Consider the following 24,131-nt stretch of genomic DNA (forward strand, 5'->3'; position numbering starts at 1 on the left):
GACTTCAGCCAGGTCACGATCTCGCGGTCCGTGAGTTCGAGCCCCGCGTCGGGCTCTGGGCTGATGGCTCAGAGCCTGGAGCCTGTTTCCGATTCTGTGTCTCCCTCTCTCTCTGGCCCTCCCCCATTCATGCTCTGTCTCTCTCTGTCCCAAAAATAAATAAACGTTGAAAAAAAAAAATTTAAAACATGCTGACATATGACTGCTTCATGATCAGCAGTCTTCAAGTAAAGGCAATTCTCCCTTCTAAAATTCACTTTATCAATTCAACTCAAACTTTCATTGAAAACTATAATATGCTAAACCCTGAACTCCAAACCAAATACACAGTGATGAAGAGGATATAATTCTGCCCTCCAATCTTTCACTGCCTTAATAGGGAATAAGACATGTAAATAAATAAGTAAATAGTATGATAATTTCAGCAATGGAATCAAAGGAGGTATCGACAAAGTATCAGAGGAAGAGGCAACATGAGAAAAGTCTGGTTAACCTTCTGCAGAGGTGTCTAATAGAACTTTCTGTGATAAAGAAGTTCTTCATCGGTGCTATCCTATACAGTAGTCCCTTCCCACATGTAACTAAAGAGCACTTGAAATATGGTAGTGCAAGTGAGGAACTGAATTTTTTATTTTGTTAAGTTGAACCTACATCTGAGCAGCCACATGTGGCTAGGAGCTACATTACTGATTAGCACCACTCCATAGGACATGGTTGGGGAAGGGCAGAAGGGCATGGACAGGAGGCTGGGAAGAGAAGAAATTTAAAAAGTCTTTCCAGGGGTGCTCAGGTGGTTTCATCGGTAGAACATCTGACTGTTGATCTCAGGGTTCTGAGTTCAAGCTCCACATTGGACATGGAGGCTACTTTTAAAAAAATGAATAAAAAATAAATGTAAAAAAATGTTTTAAAGTCTTTCCTAGGAAACATTCTAGGCAGAGCACATAAAACCACAGAGAGATGTTGCAACATGTTACTCGTAAGAAGTCAGCAAAAGCAAGAATTACATGATTAATTTCACATTTTAGAAAGACTCTTTTGGCAGACGAATGGATTGCGGAGGGCAAGTAGAAACGTGAAGCCAAATGAAGCTACTACAGCACTAATTTAACAGATTTAAGAACCTAAGGGAATAGTGATGGAAATGGAGGAGGGAACAAATGGGCTACTGGGAGGTATATGGAAAAGGGAAACTGAGGAGAAGACACCCTGATCTCTGGCTTCAGATGCTGATAACAAGACAAGGAATAAAGCAAGGAGAATCACACCGAGAAAGAAGAGTGGGCAGAACATTAAGAGGGTGACCTGACACCTCTTTCAATCTTGACAGCTTTTGCTTTAGAACACAAACTGCAAGCTAGCATCTTTCAAAAGAGGATGCAGGCACCTGAACCTCTGAGGCCAGGAAAGGGAAGAGAAGTCAGGCTGCATTCCACTCCAATCTTCTGTGAGATAAAGCCAAACATGCCAATGTCTGAACTGAATATCAGTGTGGCCGGCTCTCACTGCCCCAGCTGTCTGGTTATCAGGGCATAACTAATGAAATTCCAACAGAAGAATACAGTCAGAGTCACCATGTTTGGAGACACCCTCGCTTTCTTTACCTTGTTAGAGAAAGACCATGAATACAATCTGTGTTCTATTTTTAGAGAAAATAAGGCAGAAAAATAAATCACAGATGCCTTACATCTCCCATACCATACGTCATGCATAAATAAGTTATAGCAAAAACCTCTTTCTACAGCTAGGAATGACACTGTTTTTGAAAGAAACAAATACTGAAAGCCTAGAGCTATCCTAGTTCCTTTACATACATTATTACTCTTCAGCTACCCTATGATGTGGTTAGTATCACCTCTATTTTACAAGTGAGGAAACTGAAGCTCAAAAAGCTTAAGTGGCTGCCCAAGATCACAGAGCTACTAAGTGGCTGACCTGAGATTCAATTCCAAGTTCAACAAACCAAGTCCAACTCCCAGGGAGCCTAATGACTACATGCTGCTTATGGAGGTGGAAGAAAACAGAGTGACAAACAACGTGGTCTCCGTTTCAAGCTTTCTCGGAGCTCATGCTGTCTCTAGCATTCCTTGGTACCATGCCCTGATGATTCCTAATTGTGCCTTTTAAATTATGCTCTCCAACCTAAGACCCTTTCCCTGTCCTCTAATTTCTTTACGTCCATCAAATCTAGCTCCAACTCAAATTCCCCATCACCTGAGAGGTCTTCTGGACAAATTTTCTCCATCACGCCTGGTCTCTCTCCTGTACATCTTTAATTCCATTTATTGCCTCAGTCATTCAACCATCCCTCCATCCCAGAAGCATGAGACAAATATGGGTCAAATCAGCAATGAGGTTGTACAAAAGAAATAAAGAATACTGTTTAGGGACAGAAGACCCAGAAAACTGGCTTGTTTAATGTAAAATATCATTTCATATTATAAAGTACTTGGAAATGTTTTAGACCTATACTCAATCATTTCTTGTTTTCTGTATACAAGTGTACAGTCCTCTATGTATAGTCCTCCATGCAACCAAAAAAAAAAATTGGCTGAACTCCTGTGAGGCACAATGCTAGGTACTATAGGGGATACAAAAAAAAAAAAAAAAAAGATCCAATCTCTGCCCTTCACCTGAAGAAAAAAGTATGTATATAACTATAAGGTAAAACGTATGATAAACTGATACGTTACATATCACGGTCAATTCTAGGAGTATACAAAAAAGGCAAAAATAAATAATAGGTATTCAAGGGAAGACTCAGGTTTTCCTGGTACCCAACCTGAGCCTAAAGCATCATTAGCCTTTAAGATAAATATTAGAAAAGCAAGACTCAAGATTAAGAAATATGCCAACTGATTGTTTTTTAACAAATAAAAAAAAATCACTTCTAGGGTGCCTCGGTGGCTCAGGAGGTTAGGCGTCTGACTTCAGCTTAGGTCATGATCTCACAGTTCATGAGTTCAAGCCCCGTGTCAGGCTGTGTTGATAGCTTAGAGACTGGAGCCTGCATCAGATTCTGTGTCTCCCTCTCTCTCCCTCTCTGCCCGGTCCCACTTGTGCTTTGTCTCTGTCTCTCTCTCTCAAAAATAAACATTTAAAAAAGGTAAAAAAAAAAAAAAAACCACTATGGTCTAAAAAATTTTTAAACCTTTTCTCAATATTTGTATTAAATATACAAATGAAGTTTTCTAGTTATTTAATATTAAATTCCATGCTCTATTACTGAACTCCTCAGGAAAATAGATACCATTTAAATGAAAAAGATAAGCTTGATTATTGTTTTCAATTTAACCATAATTAAATGAAAAGCAAGCACAGGTATTATCAATAATCTCTTCAAATCCAGTACTAGCAAACATAAGATTATTAATGAACCCAATCTCATTTGAAATAAATGATTTATTTAGGATCCAATTTACTATATTCATAGTCAAAAGTGTATGGCTTACTGTGTTCTATAAACAAGCAATTTTCTGATAACATCTATAGCTGGTCATAACATTTAGTGACACTTCATTAAATACTTTTGTTTCAAATATTTAATATGCTAAAACATATATTTACCTGATGACAGGAATAAAAAACATAAAACCATAGCCTGAGGAATTCATTTTCTACAAATTATTCGGATTTTTTATTTTTGGGGGCTAGATTATTAAAACATATTAATAAAGGGATTTTTTTGGTAAAGATAATATAGTTGGATTTCTAGTATGTACAACTAAATTTGTTATGGATCCAACAGCTATAAATTTTGTACAAAACAAAAAGCTAAAAGCAGCCCAGGTGACCATAAACAGGAAAACAGCTTAGCAAATTGTGGTTCACTCAAACAATAGAGTACTACTGAGTAATTAAAAATAAGAACCATTGAGGGGCACCTGGGTGGCTCAGTCGGTTGAATGTCTGACTTCAGCTCAGGACATAATCTCACAGTTCATGAGTTCAAGCCCCACATCAGACTCGCTTCAGATCCTCTGTCAGCCCCTCTCTCTCTGCCCCTCCCCAACTTGTACATGTTCTTTCTCTCTCTCAAAAATAAATAAACATTAAAAAAAAAAAAGAACCACTAAGAGAAGCAAGAACATGGTGAAGCTTGAAACCATTAACTTGAATAAAAACAGTCTCACTCAAAAAAGTACATGTGGTATGATTCCTTTTATGTGGAATTCTAAAAGAAACAAATCTTACCTCTAGTGGAAAAAAGAAAACAATGGTTGCCTCTGATGTTTTAGGCAACTAACTCTGAAGGAGCATAAAGAATTTTCGGTATCTTGATAGGGGGTTTTTGTGTTGTACAAGTATATGTATTTGTCTCTTAATTCTATCATTCTATTAATGATACTGCACGATAAAGTAGTTAGGAGGAAAATGTACTAATGGCTGCAATTTACCTTGAAATTCATCAAAAGTAACATGGACTAATAAACAGAGGGAGCACAAATAGCTGAATAAAAATGTGATTGAGCAAATATACTGAAATATTAAAGGCAATATCTTGATATGGATGGATATAAGAGTACTTACTGCAAACTTCTTTCAACTTCCAAGTATTTCATAGAAATGTAAGAAACCCCCCAAAAAGAAGATAAATGACACTAGATTAATTCAAAACAACACCTATCAGACTAACATCATTTCCTTTTCATTTTAACAGTCTTACTACCAGACTCTATTAAATCAGAGAAAGACAATTGACAACGTATTTGGACTCCCAATAAATTTGGATCTCTCTTCATATTCTGATCAAAACAAAAAAACCCAGTGTGCATAAATAATAATATTGAATAATAACATTATAATACAGAATTAATTATATAGTATATATTTAATATAATATATAACTAATATTTATATTATTATGAGTAGACAATATTATTATGCAATAATAACACTGTTGTGTACAACACTCTTTACTAGAAAGCTTCCTAGCACTTTATATGTATTAACTATTTGATCTCTACAACAATCCTATGAGGTAAATACTATTAGCCAAATTTTACTAATGGGGAAACTAAAGTATACCTGTGTTAGGTAATCTGCTCAAGGTCACACACCTAGTAAGTGCCAGAGCCAGAAATTAGAATCCAAAGAGGCTGGGTCAGAACCCCTGCTCTTAACCACTTCCCTATGATTGTTCCCTTAGTTGACTTCATAACTGACAGAATATAACATGTGGCGTTCTTAAGTTTGTGAATGACATGAAACTTGGAGCAAAAAGTAAACAACTTACTTTACAAATTACCCGAAAAGATTAAGGGTCATACACACGAGAGACTTTAACAAGATAAAATTCTACAGGGATAAAATAGAAGATCCTGAATTTTGGAAGAGACACAACTAAACCTCCAGTGACAGCACTGGTACACAGCAGGTGTTTGGCAAGAACCTGTCAAATGAAAATATGACTGAATGACAGAATAAAGAGAATGTGTGAAAAAGAGACACTTTAATAAACCAAAACCAAAATATTAATTCAATAAATAATGCTATAAAACGCTAACATATATAATTATGCTATCTAGAAGTAGGTTAAATGAGAGCCCTAGAAGACTACTGTGGTCAGACCAATTCCGGAAATGCTGTATGAATTTCTGGGAACTACAGAGTAACAGATACAGGTAAACTGGAACAAGTTTAGAGCAAAAGTGCAGAACTTTAAGCTATATTATCTAAGGTGTAATTGAAAAAAACTGCAAATATACAATGTGGAGAAAAGAACTCAAATGAACATGGTAGCAATCTTCAAAATGTAAGGTACTATTATGAAAAAGAAGGATCATAATTATTCTGTAACTGCCCTTAAGAATAAAAATTAAAACTGCCAACTGAGATTAGCTACAAGGGCTTCAGGAAAACAAGTTCAGTGTCAACATAAGGAAGACTATTCCAACAGACAGAACCATGAAAGAAAATGCAGAGGAGGGGCGCCTGGGTGGCTCAGTCAGTTAAGGTCTGGTCATGATCTCGCAATTTGTGGGCTCGAGCCCCGCATAGGGCTCTGTGTTAACAGCTCAGAGCCTGCAGCCTGCTTCAGACTCTGTGTCTCCCTCTCTCTCTGCCCCTCCCCCACTCACTTGTATGCTCTCTCTCTCTCTCAAAAATAAATAAACATCAAAAAAAAATGTTTTTTCTTAATAAAAGAAAATGCAGGGAAGAAGGGGTCATCTCAGAAGGGTATGAATACCCTAAATAGCACAAGGATAACTCAATGAAAGATGAGACCAAATTAAAGATCTCTTCCAAATCTAAGAATTTACTATGTAACAAAAGGTAATTTTTATAGATTTCAGCCCTAAAAGGTTTCAAATTGGTTAAAATAGATACCATTCACCAAAGCAGACTTGCAATGATAAAATTTAAATGTGAAGGAAAGAGAAGTTATTTGTCAGGTCTGCAAATGGGGAAGGCTTTAAGACTAAAAACACTGGACACTCTCAAACAGGGTTGCTTGTTGGGGTGGTGGATGGGAGGATGAGCTAAATGGGTGATGGACATTAAAGAGGGCACTTCTTGGGTTGAGCACTGGGTATTGTATGTAAGTGATGAATCACTGGGTTCTACTCCTGAAACCAATACTACACTGTATGTTAACTAACTTGAGTTTAAATAAATAAATAAGACTGGGGCGCCTGGGTGGCTCAGTCGGTTAAGTGTCCGACTTCGGCTCAGGTCATGATCTTGTGGTCTGTGAGTTCGAGCCCCGCATCGGGCTCTGTGCTGACAGCTCAGAGCCTGGAGCCTGTTTCAGATTCTGTGTCTCCCTCTCTCTCTGCCCCTCCCCCATTCATGCTCTGTCTCTCTCTGTCTCAAAAATAAATAAATAAATAAATAAATAAATAAATAAATAAATAAGTAAGTAAGACTTAAAAACACTGGAATAAAATTCCAAAGAAAGGAAAAAAAAAACAAAAAAAAAAAAACAAGGAAAGACAAACTTGTCTACACAAATATTTAAAACCTTTACATATGAAAAACATTAAAAGGCAAACAGTAAGCTATGCAATTAGGACAAATGGATTATATATTTAATATACAGCTATGCTGTACAGGAGAGTAGACATAAGCTACATGTGGCTACTGAAATTTAAATTAATTTAAATTGATTTTCAATCAATTAACCATAAAAATTTACTTTCTCATTTGCACTAGACATGTCAAGTGGTCAAAAGAGCCACTCTGGCTAGTGGCGACTGTAATGAACAAAGCAGATACAGAACATTTCCATCACTGCAAAAAGTACTACTGGAACTTTAATATTTAAGATAGATTATTTTAGTTCAGGGAATTCATTACACAGTTGATGCAAAAGCTAAGATGCCAGGCAGGGGCATCTTGTTGTGTAGCAATCCAGAGATGAGGAACAGCAGGAGCCATTACCATCCCTAAGATAGAGGACAGAGTGCAGAGTCCAAAAGCCAACATCGCCTGGCAAAAGCTGTGACCATAGCAGGTGTCTTGGGTGGGAGCTGGAGACAAGGATGAGAAGCAGCCCCTGCTGGATAAATACCCTGATGTAAAAAGAGGGGAAGAAACACCCCGCCTTCTCCCCTCCTCTGCCCTCCAATCTCCTGCCAGCACCTCCTGTGACTGAACCCAGACAAAACTCAGGTGACAAAGGGCCCTGGGAAATGTAGTCTATAAGGGTCGGACCCTTTGTTTAAAAAGGGCAGAACAGGGAAAGAAAGAAGTATGAGGTCAAACAAGCTAAGGTCGGGCACAGGTACAAAGAGATAATTGTAAGAAAACAAACAAACACAAATGGCCAACATGTGAAAAATGTCCAACCTTACCAGTAGTTAAATATAAATTAGAACAATTACTATTAAAATAAAATTAATATTAAATTAATAATAAATAATGATAACTCAAGTACTTAGTGCTGATAAGGATGTGGTAAAAACAGATGCACTCATACACTTCCAGGGAAGGAAATAAATTTTCAAAATTTTTCAAAGAAGTTCGAACAATTTTGCAATCAGCATCGACAAATTTTGAATGTTTACACAGTTAAATCAATTGAATGCAGTTCCAAGGATAAACCCAAAGTCCAGAAAATCTGAATTTCAGAAAATAATTTGAGAAACAAAGATGTTCATTCCAACTTCATCATATTGAAAAAAAAAGGAACAATCTGCCAGTACCTTTATATAAAGTACATTTAAAAAAACAATAAAATAAGTTAAGGTACATTTATACGTTTATTAAAAAATAACTAGTGCTTGTTTGCCAGCCACAATGATAGGTGCTGGAAATATAAAAAAGATTAAGAGGTAATAACAGACTAATTTGTATCCATTTAAAGAATGTTTATGAAGAGTTTCAACAAAATAAGGACATGTTTATGATATGCCTACTGAATAACAACGAATCTAAAACCGATGACACATCAAACAAAATATGCCAAAGGTTAGTTAATAAGAGTGACTACCTCTGAGTGTTAATTTTATGGGTTACTTTTCCTTCTTTCTACCTTCCTGAACTTTCAAATTTTTCAAAATAAATCTTACAAAATAAATTTATTTCAAAATAAATTTTCAGTGCTATTAATACAAATTACAATTGAAGAACTATAAACCTGCCACAACAGTGCCAGTTTACCTGTTGCAATAATAAACTGCATTATTTGGATCCAGTTCTATGGCCTGTGTGTAACAATCCACGGCAGCAGCATAATTTTCTTCTTTCATGTGGTTATTGCCTAAAATAATCAATATGTACAATAAGTATAACATACACACAGAAAAAAGCCTGAAAGATACATTTTAATCATAGAAACTACAACAAAATGAAGGTCAGCAATGTGATTTTTCTTTTTTTTAATTTTTAAGTAAACTCTACCCCCAATATGGGGCTTGAACTCACCACCTCGAGATCAAGAGTCGCATGCTCCACAAATTGAGTGAGCCAGGCACCCCTCCAACATGATTTTTTCATCAGCAGTAGAGCTAAATTTTATATTTTACTATACAGTTGACACTCCTTAGCCATCAGTGTGTTCAAGTGATTTTTAACAACGTGAAGTCTTAAAGCAAGTAAAGCTGGTATACCTTATTAAATCCAGGCTTCATAAGTGAGTAAATGCAACAATTATGAGTATCCCATGGCAAAATTTAATCTCTTCTCACCTTCCTTATATTCATCTCCTGCCTTCCTTTTAGAGCTGCTCCCCCATTCCAGATGCAATCCCTTTCCCCATCATCATCTCATTATCCACTCCTTCCCTTGTCAAAACATACACCTGCTATGGGGCACCTGGGTGGGTCAGTCAGTTAAGCATGTGACACTCGATTTAGGCTAAGGTCATGATCCCAGGGAACATGGGATTGAGGCCCATATCATGCTCCAGGCTGACAGTGTGCAGTGAAATAAATTCTCTCTCTCCCTCTTTCTCTCCCCCTCCCCCCACTCTCTTAAAATAAATAAACAAAAAACAAAACGATACAAAAAACCCTACTGAAGGGACACCTGGGTGGCTCAGTCGGTTAAGCATCCGACTTCAACTCAGGTCACGATCTTGCGGTCTGTGAGTTCGAGCCCCGTGTTGGGCTCTGGGCTGATGGCTCAGAGCCTGGAGCCTGCTTCGGATTCAGTGTCTCCCTCTCTCTCTGCCCCTCCCCCGTTCATGCTCTGTCTCTCTCTGTCTCAAAAATAAAATAAAATAAAATGTTTAAAAAAAAAAAAAAACCGTACTGAATAGCCAAAATCTCAGAATTCTGCTATGTGGGTAAGCCAGTAAAATTAATCATGTTAATATGCTATCGGAAGATCACATTTTTTTGTGCTATCCATTCCAGAGACAGATTTCTTAAAGGGGACTGTTGGACATTAATTTCTAGAAAGAATTTCAGATACCATGGCTAGCCCACAGGGTGCTAATTTTCAGGAAGTCATCTACAGATACATCTGGTAATAATTTAGCTAGGTTAAGAACTAGCCAGCAAAATAAGGAATTTCCTGTTGGCTATCTTTTGTATTCCATTAAAGGGAAAAATGTGTCCTGCTCACTGATAAGAACCACGGTTCAAAACTGAAATTTTAAAACACTGGGATTGGGGGGTGGGAGGGAGGGGAGGGTGGGCACCTTTTGGGATGAGCACTGGGTGTTGTATGGAAACCAATTTGTCAATAAATTTCATATATATTAAAAAAAAAAAAAAAGAAAAGAAACTCAGTGGAGCTTCCCAATTTATGAATCATTTAATAAAGCCAGTTAGTTCTTCAAAAAAATAAAAATAAAATAAAAAATAAAACATTGGGATTAAGAGGAAGAATTTACATCACAAAAGCCTCTGTTACTCCTCCCAACTTTCTCTAAACCAGAAGCTCTCCCATTAGTTTTGTCTTTTAATACATCATTAGCTACTTAACAGGAGTAGGAGAGTATAACTTTGCAGGGAACAGGAACAGCAAGATTAAAGGAAAGGCAGGTAGACAAAAGCATATAAAAGGATGCAAAAGTTACTGCAAATTAAGAATCAAAAATGAAGGGTGACTGGGTGGCTCAGTTGGTTAAGCATCAGACTCTTGATCTCAGCTCTGGTCATAATCTCAGTTCTGGGTTCGAACTCCCAGGTAGAGCTCTGCACTGACAGTGGGGAGCCTGCTTGGGATTCTCTCTCTTCCTCTCTCTGCCCTTCCCCTGCTCATTCTCTCTCTCTCAGAAAAAGTAAATAAACACGAAAAATAAAAAAAAAACAGACCTTCATCCTGGTTTAAAAAAAAAAAAAAAAGAATCAGAAATGAATATAAAGAGTAACCTAATAGGTACACAGTTTCTTTTGAGGTGATAAAAAATGTTCCATAACTGTGGTAATGGCTGCACAACTCTGAATATTCTTCAAAACCAGTGAATTTATACACTTAAAATTTTTGTTTTTAATGTTTATTTTTGAGAGAGAGAGAGACAGAGTCTGAGTAGGGGAGGGGCAGAGAGACAGAGAGACACAGAATCTGAAGCAGGCTCTGCTTCAGATGGCTCTGAGCCATCAGCACAGAGCCTGATGCAGGGATAGAACTTATCAGCCATGAGATCATGACCTGAAGTCAGATGCTTAACCAACTGAGCCAGCCATCCAGGCGCCCCTGAATTTATACACTTTAAAGGAGTAAATTTTATTTACAATAAAGTTGTTTTTACAATAAATAAAAAACTAATTTAGACCCCCACCCCCAAAATGTAATGAATATAAAGCCTCTAAGGAAGCTAAGAGGATTACATAGTTTTTATGATAGAGCAAGAAATTAACTACATGAGCCTAAGTACTGAAATACACTTGCTTAACCCATGTAAAAGATTTAAATTTTCTGGGTTATGTGGATTTTCCTGTTGCTATGGGCCTTTTGTCTCGGGGTTCTTAGGGAGCCCTCTTGCTCAACTATAGACCCTAAGAGTTAAAACCAGAAAATGAAAAGACTACTTAACTCATGCTCCAACTAAAATCCATTGTTCTTATTTCTTATCACACTTTCTTGAGGCAATGACGAAGGTGTTGTGCAATGACCAGAACATTCCAACTGCTAGACTAGAAAAGCCCTGATAGCAAGGTAATGCCTAGAATACCACGCCCCTCAGATCCCTTTCCCTACCCTTTATACGTGCTGAAAACATACTGATCCCCAGCTGTGATCATGCACTGCCTCCAGGCTCTCTAGCACATACCCCCTGAACCTCTGCCAGTAAAACTCTAGGTGTCCATCTTGTGGGAGGAGAGGTGGGCATGTGTAAAGATGGAGCCTGCCGCCTCCCCTGGCTGCTGGCACCCAAAGTTAATTTCTCCTTTCTCTTTTCCAAACCCTCCTCTCTTGACTTACTGGTTACTCTTGCAAGAAGTTTAGGACTTTATCTGAGTTTGTTCAGCAACAGTGTTGGCAAACCCAGCCAGGAGCTGTGCTTCTGACTGTGCAGCCCCCTTGAGATTCCAGGGGACAGAGCGGCTGGCCCTGCAGTGCAAGAGCTCACCTGTTCCTTTCCTGAGTGAGCAGCTGTGACAGATCGTTTGATAGTCGAGTGGTATTATAATAATAATAATTATTATTATTTTATAATAATAATAATAATAATTATTATTATTATTAAAATCTATTGTATGTATTTTCTTATAAACCACCATATCAAAAGTCTACATACTACATTGTATATACACTATGCATATGTACACTAGATGTATATATATATTTACATATATTTACGATAACCCTTAGGTCACAAAATATCCAATATGCAAATATTTGGGACACAAATGAAGAAATTTGTAAAGATAAATATAACCGAACATTGTATAGCACTTTATACTTATGGGGTACTCTCCTGTAAAACTGTCTCCTTTAATTATCAAGACATCCTATAAGAGGCACCTGGGTGGCTCAGTCAGTTAAGCATCTGACTTCAGTTCAGGTCATGATCTCATAGTTCATGGGATGGAGACCCACATCAGGCTCTGTGCTGACAGCTCAGAGCCTGGAGTCTGCTTCGGATTCTGTGTCTCCCTCTCTTTCTGCCCCTCCCCTACTCGCTCTCTCTCTCTCTCTCTCTCAAAAATAAATATTAAAAAAAAAAGACAACCTACAAGATATGTACATATTTTTGTGATGTGTCAGGGAATCACAGAAAAGAAACCATCTTGGTTTTGTCTCAACTTACTGCAACTCTTTACAAATGAAGCACACAAAAATATTTGAAAGACACCTCTAGGAAGGTACTACCTGGCTAGAAGCCTTGATTAACACAGACAAGTGTCACAGGCAGCCTGGAAAAACCTTATACTTGACAAACTGCAGTGGCCATTAGTGCTCACATGAATAAAAACCTGTATAAGATAACAATTGCTTTAACTTTGTGTGTAACATGTCTCAGATGTGATAGGTTTTAATAAAATGAAAGAATAAAAGCTTTGAGGGGTGCCCGGGTGGCTCAGTCGATTGAGTGTCCAACTCTTGATTCTGGCTCAGGTCATGATCCCAGGGTTGTGGGGTCGAGCCCTGCTTCAGGCTCTGCGCTGAGCCTGGAGCCTACTTGAGATTCTCTCTCTCTCTCTCTCTCTCTCTCTCTCTCTCTCTCTCTCTTCCCCATTCCCACCTGTTGCGTGTGTGCATGCTCTCTCTTTCTCTCTCTCTCTCTAATATTAAAAAAAGAAATAAAAAGAATAAAAGCTTTTGTGGTTAAAGGGGAAAGTAGTAAGTAATTCAGTTACCCATGCTGGAGCATTAAATGAGTCTCAGCCTGCATATTCTCTTAATCCTCATCTTACCAACATTCATTATATCAAAGCAAACTCTGCGGGGAATGCAATCTCCCCATGTTCTGCATGCAGAGGGAGTAAACATGAGGGCCAAAAATAAAATTTCAATTTGCCATTTATTCAATATCATTACTAGAGCTAAACCAAGGGAGCTTAAAAAGCAAGCGTTAATGGAAAATACACAGCATCACTAAGGATTTCACACAACTACAAAACTCAGAGTGGGGGGAAAAAAACATCAGGTTAAATGTTTCAACTAGAAACTAAATATATGAAAAATGCATTTCTATCCAGATAGTTTAAATCCAAATTCTTTGGGGAGTACTCTTCATTCAAATGACAACAAGGATCTAGTTTTTACTTAATTTTGCATGTAATTTATGAAAGTCATACTATTCTAAAATTTTAAGCCACTATAGTAGTATTAATTCTTAAAGTAAGAAATTAAAAATTGAAATCAGTCTATTTGTTGGATATACAGAACTTTATAATGTAATCCCATGAAGATAATCACATAATAGTAAAAATATAGACAAAGATATTAAGACAATGTCATCTATGGGGCGCCTGGGTGGCTCAGTCAGCTGGGTGGCTGACTTTGGCTTAGGTCATGATCTCAAAGCTCATGAGTTCGAGCCCTGCGTCTGGCTCGGTGTTGACACCTCGGAGCCTGCTTTGGATTCTGGGTCTCCCTCTCTCTCTGTCCCTCTGCTGCTCATGCTCTGTCTCTGTCTCTCTCTCTTTCAAAAATAAATAAACATTAAAAAACAAAATTTAAAAAAAGACAATGTTTATCTAAGATTACAAAATTATCTGGCTAGGTAAGTAAATCATGGTCTAAAGTACTATGGAGCACTATGCGGCCATCAAAAGCAGTGACATATTAAAAAACAACAACAGTGATATACATGTATGTTTAAAATAAAAATTTGATAGAGAGGATAAGACCCAAGGAATAGGAAGAGTATACTCTCTTTCATATCTACCTTTTAAGAAATCAAGTGATTGTGTTTGTTTTGTTTTGTTTTTAACTGCCTTCTTCAGTTTAAAGTCCAGGAAATGGTTTCTGAACCAATTCTGTATAGCTTCTGAATGTGGCATATTCCCTAATAAATGTCTGCCTACAGGACAGGGAATTTTTTGGCTCTCATTCATTGCCAATACAAGACTCTTCCCGAGAGCTTCTTAGTACAAATCTTGTGTGCCTGACCTAACTCTCCTCTATAGCTTAACATAAATGACATGACAGAAAAAATTAAATGCAGATCTTCAACACTGACTTATTTATTATAACTAAAAATGCCTCAAGAGCCAGTATTGAAAAATGTAATTATGTAGTAGTCAAATGTGGTAATAAATACTTAAGTCAAGCGCCACATACATGTATTAACAAGTATCAAAGAACTCAAAAACACTAAACATATACAAAAGTTAAAATAATACTGAAAATTTTTTTTTTTAATTTTTTTTTTTTCAACGTTTATTTATTTTGGGGACAGAGGGAGACAGAGCATGAACGGGGGAGGGGCACAGAGAGAGGGAGACACAGAATCGGAAGCAGGCTCCAGGCTCCGAGCCATCAGCCCAGAGCCCGACGCGGGGCTCGAACTCCCGGACCGCGAGATCGTGACCTGGCTGAAGTCGGACGCTTAACCGACTGTGCCACCCAGGCGCCCCAAAATAATACTGAAAATTATTTTCCTCTATGCAAGCATAAAAAAAAAAATTTGAAGTCCCAAATTTCTCCTTTCCTCTCTGCAAGCATAAAGAAGAATTTGGAACCCCAGAGTACATGTAGCAAATGCAGTTAGAAGTAATCACCCCTTAAGTTACTTGTTTTGCAAGTTTTATTCACAGCAGATCTGCTTCTCTGGAAGCAAGGCATAACTACATTATTGTTCACAAGCCATTCCAGGTTTCTTCCATATCACATTCATTTCTGTTTCACAAATATCATGTGGATGTATGACAGTTCAGACTTGGCAGCGTAAATCAGATTCTCACCAACTGCCAGAGTCACTTTCTCCAGAGTTTCATGAAGTTTTACGAAATAGTAATTTCTCTATGAAATACTCACCTTCATCTTTTAATTGGTCAGCTTTTCCCACGTCTTCAGGCACTGAGTTTGAGAGAGGCAAAATATCATTCTGAAATTAAATAAAAATCAATGTACAGAGTTTCCATTTACCTGCATAAAAAAGTCATCCCACAGAACTATAAATAATAATAAATAAATTGTATTACAGTAAATCACCTATATTTACACAGGATGAAATCTGGCTGTAAATAATAGGGTTACATAGACATAGGGGGAAAGTCCTTCCACATACGTTTTTTAGAAAAATGAGTATGTAGAATTTTTCTAGAAGATAATGGGCTAATATGAATCAAATTTTTTACTTGCTTTTCCTACATCAAAAAAACCCTACTTCATGAACAATATAAATAATCAGTATACAAAGAATAGGAAAAGAAAATATATTCAAGAGATTATTTATATTAATAAAAATCTTGAAGCATAATGTTTAATATCTAAAGAGATATCCTAAGTCAAATTCACAGTTTATAAAAAGAAGCATTAATAATGTAACACTATTATTTAAATACGTGCATACACACATATACGTGCACACAGGCTAAAACAACAAAGACAGGAAAGGTCTAACGAGAAAGGTTAAAAGTAATATTTGGAGGTAAAATTTTCAGTTTCTTCTTTATATCTTTCTTTGTTGACCAATTTTTTAAAAACAATGGACATATATTAATTTATCATTTAAAAAAGGCAATGTAAATTTCCTGTTTTCAGTAGCTACTATCATCCTCAAACCTCTTTTGCATTACTAATGTTCAAACCGAAGGGGCATTCAGAAATATCTTGAGTAGCAATTGGAACACAATGTATTTTTCCATTTCTGAAAGATCTTTAAAAAAAAAATTTTTTTTTAATGTTTATTTATTTTTGAGAGAGAGAGAGTGCAAGCAGGGGAGGAGCACAGAGAGAGGGAGACAAAGAATCCAATCCAGGTTCCAGGCTCTGACCTGTCAGCACAGAGCCCAATGGGGGTTCAAACCCACAAAAGGTGAGTCATGACATGAGCTGAGGTCAGAGGCTTAAGTGACTGAGCCACCCATGCACCCCTTGAAAGATCTTTTTTAACTTGCTTGAACTCAGACTGCATAGGTACCACAGACCGCGAGATCATGACTTGATCCCCACATTTAGAATATATCCACCATTTATTTACTTTGAGAAAGACAGAGACAGCATGAGTGGGGAAGGGAAGAGAGAGGGGGAGAGAGAGAATCCCAAGCAGGCTCCGCACTGTCAGTGCAGAGCCCATGTGGGGCTCAAACCCACGAATCCATGAGATCATGACCTGAGCCAAAACCAAGAGTTGGATGCTTAACTGACTGAGCCACCCAGGCGTCCTTCACCATTATCTCTGTCTTGACCAAAGTTTCAATAAACTTGATAGCTCTAACTTTGGAAATATACTTCGCTAATTGCACACAAATATTCACAAGTACAAAATCATAAAGTATGTGAGTTGTTCTTATTTTTTTTAATCTTTCTATACTAATCAGTTTTTCTAAGCATAAAATATTGGAATAAAAATGTATAGAATACAAATAGGAATCCTTATAACTAGAGGTCACTACTTAAAACTGGCTATAGTCTCCTAGGATGTAAGTGTAGTTCAAGGACACATTATTGCCCTGCAGTACCTACTTTCAGGGTTTCTTCTATTTCACATCTTCTAATAATCCTGGGAAGTTAAGGGGAGGAGGGAGGGGAGTGACTTTTTGAGTCAGAAGAATGGCATATTGAGAAATGGACTCTAATCCATTCTGTCTTTTAAATTCTTCTATATTATTTTAATGAAATTGCCACAGTTGTATAACTTTGAAAACTAATTCTCATATTCATTAAATGCATTTGAGCAGGCCATGATGAGGGGATGAGTGTTACCTGCCTTATATAAAAGGAATGAATCCATTTAGTATATAAACTTAATTGAGGGAAAAAACAGAAGAGAAAGACCAGCATCCTAAAACTAAAATGACAGAAATAACAACCATGGACACTTGGTGAGACAAATAACTTCAATTTTTTTAAGTTTTTATTTTAAATCAATTAGTTAACATACAATATTATATTAATTTCAGGTGTACAATGGAGTGATTCAACAGCTGTATCCATCACCAGGTGACCATCACAGCAAGTGGACTCCTAATTTCCATTACCTATTTCCCCCATCTCCCCACGTACCTCCCCTCTGGTAGCCATCGGTTTGTTCTCTATAATTAAGAGTCTGTTTCTGAGTTTGTCTCTGTCTCCCTTTTTTATTTTCCCATGTTTGCTTGTTTTCGAAATTCCACATGAGTGAAATCATATGGGATTTGTCTTTCTCTGACTGACTTATCCAACTTACATTATACTCTAGCTTTGTCTATGTTTTTGCAAATGGCAAGATTTCATTCTTTTTTATTGCTGAAAAGAGGCAAATAATTTCCTTAATTATAACAATCTGTATGCTGCTCTGGGCAGGTTTAGACTCTGTCTGCTGTACTCTGCTAACAAAGACATACGTAATGAAGTTGCTGCTGTTAAATAAGGCAAACAAAAGAGTGACATCACAAATAACACTATACAGATACACAATGAAGCCAGGTTTAAGAACTTATATTTTTGGGAATGCAAGCTGGTGCAGCAACTCTGGAAAACAGTATGGAGGTTCCTTAAAAAACTAAAAATAGAACTACCCTACGACCCAGCAATGGCACTACTAGGCATTTATCCACGGGATACAGGTGTGCTGTTTCGAAGGGACACGTGCACCCCCATGTTTATAGCAGCACTATCAACAATAGCCAAAGTATGGAAAGAGCCCAAATGTCCATTAATGGATGACTGGATAAAGAAAATTATATGTAAAAAAAAAAAGAAATTATATTTTAAAAATAGCAAGTCAAAAATGCTTACAGTTAAACACAATCAGAGAGAAAAAGTAAGACAGGTGTCAAAAAGAAAAAAAAAGATCTACTTAAACAGAGTGCAAAAGTCAATTTGAGCTTTCTGGGAGGTAAAGAAAAATTCTGATCTCTTTAGTACTAAGTCACCAGTGACAAGAGCTAAGGAGTGAGCACATCCAAGTGTTGTCTCCAGCAGAGGCCTCTTGGGCATCTAGGAGTTAAAGAAGGTTAGCTTCAGCCATGGGCATGTCCAGCCACTGAAATGGGGTTCCCTAAGGAGGCCAGAAACCCAGGCAATGAAAGAACCATAGCAACTGAAGTGAAGAAAAGGGGAATTCTCTGATGAGGAGTGCAGGGACACGTCACTATCTCCTTATATCTTTGTTATATAATTAGAATTCATCTGTGTGATAACTGCATTATTCTTTTTCCAAGAATAGAAAGAGAGAACAGTTTACTGCCAAACTGCCATCTTCATTGCAACTCTCAGAACCTCTTCTCACAAGTTCTAGAAACAGTCAATGTGGTATTCTCAGCAATGTCCCTGCCAGGCTTAAATATATACTACATGATTCAGCCTCTCTCCTGAGTGCCTCCTTCTGTACTGAAGCTTGAATACAGAACTAGAATAACAAAATGAGTTCATGAGGCATCAAAATGTAACCAAAAAACACATGGGAGATCACCCTGGGGCCCTAAACTCAGTCACCTTAAAATTTTCAAATTTATGGTCATGTTCCCTGAAAAGGCCAGAAACCAGAGACGATGTAAACAGTTCTCAAGAGCAGACATCAGAAACTTGGTTTTCAGTGTTACGTTTGCACATTGAGCCTGAACCTTCCCTTGTTTTAAAGAGGCCTTACAATGGCCAATTTGATGAAATCTGCTTCAAAGTGATGATTCAATTCCTGATGAATCTATTTCTACATAGTTGCTGCGTAAGCAGGAAAATCTTGTTTTTATCTTTTATTCAATGCTTTAGGGGAATGTTAATACAGATGTCAGAAATCTAAAAATGCTCAGATAATATAAAGGACTTAAAAAGTACATCATTAAATATAAAAGAAGGTGAGAGAATGAGAATAGCTACTAATATGAAAATCTAAAAGCACATTAAAAGAGTTATATTTTAGTTCCCAAATCATATCCATGTGAACTATCTACCTTACACCTAGGGAGAAGTTAGGTACTTAAAGGCCTGGCCCGTAAAATATTAAGAACTCAACATAATATTGTAGTCATACTTAGATCAGATACTAATAGAAAACAATGACAGCTTACCTTACAGAAGGAATTGCTGAACATTTCTGTCAAAGGCTGTGAAACTGCAAGATGAGTATCTTCTGGGCTGATTTTAAAAACTGTCTCCAAGCACTGAATTGCAACTTGAAATAAATTTGAATAGTGAAAAAGAAAATTAGCAACCTAAAAAAAGAAACAACCTCTTTTTTTCTGGTAGAAATCTGCACTCCGTGCAATCTGTGGTAATTCAGTATTTATGATCACAGAACATAAGGAAAACTAAATGGTTCAGCTACATAGAGACTTCTGTTTATAGATCAGCTGTTGAAGGAAGATAACTTGATTTCTTATTCCTCACTTAAAGAAAGATGTTACCTAGAATATAATTTCTCAATATATCTATTACATCATATTCTTGCTGAAGCCAGTCACTAACAGTAAGTTATTCCTCCCTGCCAATATCTATTATCCACCAATGTTCTAATGTTTTGAATAAAACAAACAAAAAAAATCTTCTTTCTTTTATGTGAGAAACAGAATTCTCAACCTGACCAAAAACAGTAACAGAAACAGCACTAAATATTAATCCTGGTATATTTACTTAGATAGATAGGTTGGCTTTAAAAAATTCATTCATGCATACAAATTTACCCTAAGCACCTACTACGTGCAAGATGGTAGAAATACAGCTGTTAATCTAAAGACAAAAATCACTATTCATGTGATGAAGCTTACATTTAACAGAAGGAGTCAGAGAAACACAAAAGTACACAGCATGTTAAATGGTGATAAGGTGTGTCATGTGCATTTGGTATATGACAAGGTAACTGATATGGCCAGGGTATGGACAGGGTAGAAAGACATGATGGGAGATGATGCTAGAAAGCAAGTCTGTTATTGGATGACAAGGCACCTCACATAACATTCTTAAAGAATGTGCACTTCACACTACAGGCAAATGGAGAGCCATTAAAGAATTCAGTGAAGGAGAATAACATAACTGGATTTGTGTTTAGAACTACAAGTCTGTGAATGGATAAAGAAGATGTGGTGTATATATAAAATGGAGTATTACTTGGCAATCAAAAAGAATGAAATCTTACCATTTGCAACTACGTGGATAGAACTAAAGGGTATTATGCTAAGTGACATTAGTCAGTCAGAGAAAGACAAGTGTCATATGACTTCACTCATATGAGTACTTTAAGACACAGAACAGATGAACATAAGGGAAGGGAAGCAAAAATAATATAAAAAGAGGGAGGGGACAAAACATAAGAGACTCTTAAATATGGAGAACAAACAGAGGGGTTGTGGGAGGGGGGATGGGCTAAATGGGCAAGGGGCATTAAGGAATCTACTCCTGAAATTATTGTTGCACTATCTGCTAACTAATTTGGATGTAAATTTAAAAAACAAAATTAATTTAAAAAAGAAAAAAAAAAGAACTACAAGTCTGATAGGAATGCAGAGAATGAATTAGAATAAGACAAGCTGAAGGAGAAAATGGAAGCAGAAAACCAAGTGGGTTCTTACTTAAACGATCTAAACATAAGGAGTCCAAACCAGGGCAATCACAGGGAAGAAAGATAACCTGTCCTCTCTACAAGTACTCACTGAGGTGAATGGAGGCAGATTCTCATCTTGAGAATTCTCTCCTTTGAAAAGGAATTCTCTCCTGGCTCCACAAGATGAGAATGTAGCCACAGTGTCCAGTGTACTTCCAAGCAGTATGGAATAGATTCACAAATATTTATGTATGACTTTCATTATTATTTGTATGCAATATATTTAAACTAAAAACACAACAGAACAAAAACACTTCACCCGTTACTCTCACCTCCATGCCCCACCTCTGACAACCACCAATCTCTTTTCTGTATCTATGTGCTTGCTTTGTTTATTTATTAGCGTAGCACATATAAGAGAGATCATAGAGTATTCATCTCCCTCTGTCTGATTGATTATAGATTCACTGATACTTGTGTATGACTTTTAAAGGATACATTATGTATTAATTATGGCCCTGAGAAAAACACCTCTGTCATAATAGAAATACTATTACTATCACTATCCACAGAACAATTCTCCTTAGAAAAGGGACTGAATTGGGGCACCTGGGTGACTCAGTCACTTAAGCGTCCAACTTTGGCTCAGGTCATGATCTCATGGTTTGTGAGTCTGAGCCCTGATTCAGGCTTTCTGCTCTCAGCAAAGAGCCAGCTTCAGATCCTCTCCCTCTCTCTCTGCCCCTACCCTGCACGCGCTTTCTCTCCCTATCAAAAATAAATAAACATTGGGGCACCTGGGTGGCTCAGTGGGTTAAGTGTCTGACTTTGGCTGGGGTCATGATCTCGCGGTCTGTGAGTTCAAGCCCTGCATCAGGCTCTGTGCTGACAGCTAGAGCCTGGAGCCTGCTTCAGATTCTGTGTCTCCCTCTCTCTCTGCCCCTCTTCCGCTCACACTCTGTCTCTCTCTCTCAAAAATAAATAAACATTAAAAAAAATGTTAAATAAATAAATAAACACTAATAAGCAACTAAGTTACCAACCACAAGAAGTCAGAGTGCCTTTAACATAGAAAATAATCTGCTGTTTACCCATCCCTCATCCTCTCAATTTCTATTCTTGCCAAGCGCTTGTTTTCACACTTTAGTTGCTCCAGCACTAAAAACATTGGGCTACAAGAAAATATGCTCCCACTGCCATGAAGTCAGTTAATGTAAACAACAACAATAATAATGGTAAATGTGTCTGTTTATGTGTATATATTGATTCTTGATCAATATTTTTCCTCCCTGATCAGACTGGTCATTTCCTTTACTGTACCATGTAAACTCATACTGGTACATGTTTCTATTATTTTACTTATCATACTATAGGACATGCTCTTAAATGTCTATCTCCCACATTAGACTGTCTCCATGAGGATAAGGCCTATACCTTATTCATCTCTGACTTTAACATATATGGCAAATAGTAGGTATTCAATAAAGTTAATCTACTTCTTTGTTTACAATGGAAGTATAGTTAAATTACAGAGGAAATAACAACAATAAAATCTGTAGAGTAGGGCCCTTCTGCGCTCCAAAACATTAGTTCACAGCCATGGGAAAAAAGGATAGTCCACAACCAAGTCTTTAACCAAAAACCAGAGTATGTAACTTCAGTGCTAAACACTGACAGGTGAAAAGTCCATGTGGTAACTAAGGGATTTTTATGCTCTATCTTGTTGAGGCAATTCAGTCTAGCTCCTTTATCTCTGTGGCCACTGATCTTAAAACACATGTCTTGTACATACTAGACACAATTAAATATCATTAAAGGAGGTGGATGTTTTGTTTTAAACACAATTATTTGGTGTGTGTTTTTTCAAACCGCTTTACTGAAGTATGGTTGACATATGAAAAGCTATTCATATTTAACATCTATAACTCGATGAATTTGAGGATCAGTATACACCTGTGGAACCATTACCACCATTGAATCCAGAGACATACTCATCACCTCCCAAAGTTTGCTCTTATCACTTTTATTATGTGTGTTGTAAGAACACTTAACCTAGGTTCTATATTCCTACCAAATTTTAAGTATATAACAACTGATGATAAGCACTGTGAAGAGTAGTAAGCCTCTAGAACTTGATTATCTTGCATAAGTGAAACTTTGTACTCTTTGACAATCACCTCCCCATTTTCTCCTTCCCCGGCTCTGGCAACCACCATTCTGCTCCCTGCTTCTATGAGTTGGACTATTTTAGATTCTCTGTATAAGCAAAAAGAATTGTTCGATAGGTAAACCTAGCTGCCAAAGTGTTTAACCTTGATGATGTTAGTGTAGATGGACAGATTGAGGCAAAGGCCCAACTGGAACGGATTCAAGAAAAAAGAGAAGGAGGGGAATTAGAAAAGGCATAGACTGCTCTTTCAAAGAGTTTTCCAGCAAAAGGAAAACAAAAAAGCATGAAGTATTATGTGGGGTGAGGGTAATATGGCAAAAACTCAGAACTACCTTATTATTTATCCAGCCAAAAAAAATTAAATAACCTAGGTACAATAATTTATCTTACTTTTACCTCAAGATTATCACTTATGAAACAAGGATTATTACATTCAATCCTCCTTTGAGGAGGTCATACTCATGAATAAGTCATACGCTATAAACAAATACTGTATATAAATATTGTTCCCCTTTAGCACCAAACAATAATAGTGTGTTTGGTACTGATGAGGAGAAGGACAGTGAAGAACTCTATTCAACACCTACCACATCCTACCTGTTCAGCACTTTATTCAAAAGTTTCCATACTCTGGTTACCTGCCATGACTGATTCTGATTCTCCTAACAAATCTGTCTGATGGAGAAGAGGCAGACAGTTTCCCTTAACAGACTTAGAAATAAAGATATAGTCCAACTAACTGATATGCCCAGGATCACTCGATTCATTCAATTCACCAATTCAATTCAACCCATGTTTACTGTACTTACACTATATTACATGCAGTTCAATGTGTCAGGTACTTTTGTACATGCGCTAGATAGATTAGTGAATAAAACAGAAAAGATCTCTGACCTCTTGGGGCTGACATTCAGGGACAGGGGTGAAGAGCTAGGCTATAAGCAATAAAAAGCAGAGAAGGGTGAAGATATGGGAGTATGGAGAGCAAAGCAG

The 24,131-nt window shown here is 37.1% G+C and overlaps 1 protein-coding gene across 3 annotated transcripts in view; it reads right to left on the reverse strand.

Annotated features, from left to right (window-relative positions):
- The window catches only part of SGTB (small glutamine rich tetratricopeptide repeat containing beta), a 45,040-nt gene that overhangs the window by 13,972 nt on the left and 6,937 nt on the right, over window positions 1-24,131 (reverse strand). For all 3 annotated transcript variants that reach the window (XM_030322130.1, XM_030322123.1, XM_030322139.1), the window contains exons 3-5: window positions 19,500-19,603; window positions 15,322-15,391; window positions 8,605-8,704 (exon numbers count right to left, since the gene is read on the reverse strand). In XM_030322130.1, the coding sequence (XP_030177990.1) occupies window positions 8,605-8,704; window positions 15,322-15,391; window positions 19,500-19,603 (274 nt within the window). The remainder of the gene's footprint in view (window positions 1-8,604; window positions 8,705-15,321; window positions 15,392-19,499; window positions 19,604-24,131) is intronic.

Source organism: Lynx canadensis, chromosome A1 (assembly GCF_007474595.2).
Source record: "Lynx canadensis isolate LIC74 chromosome A1, mLynCan4.pri.v2, whole genome shotgun sequence".
Classification (NCBI taxonomy): domain Eukaryota; kingdom Metazoa; phylum Chordata; class Mammalia; order Carnivora; family Felidae; genus Lynx; species Lynx canadensis.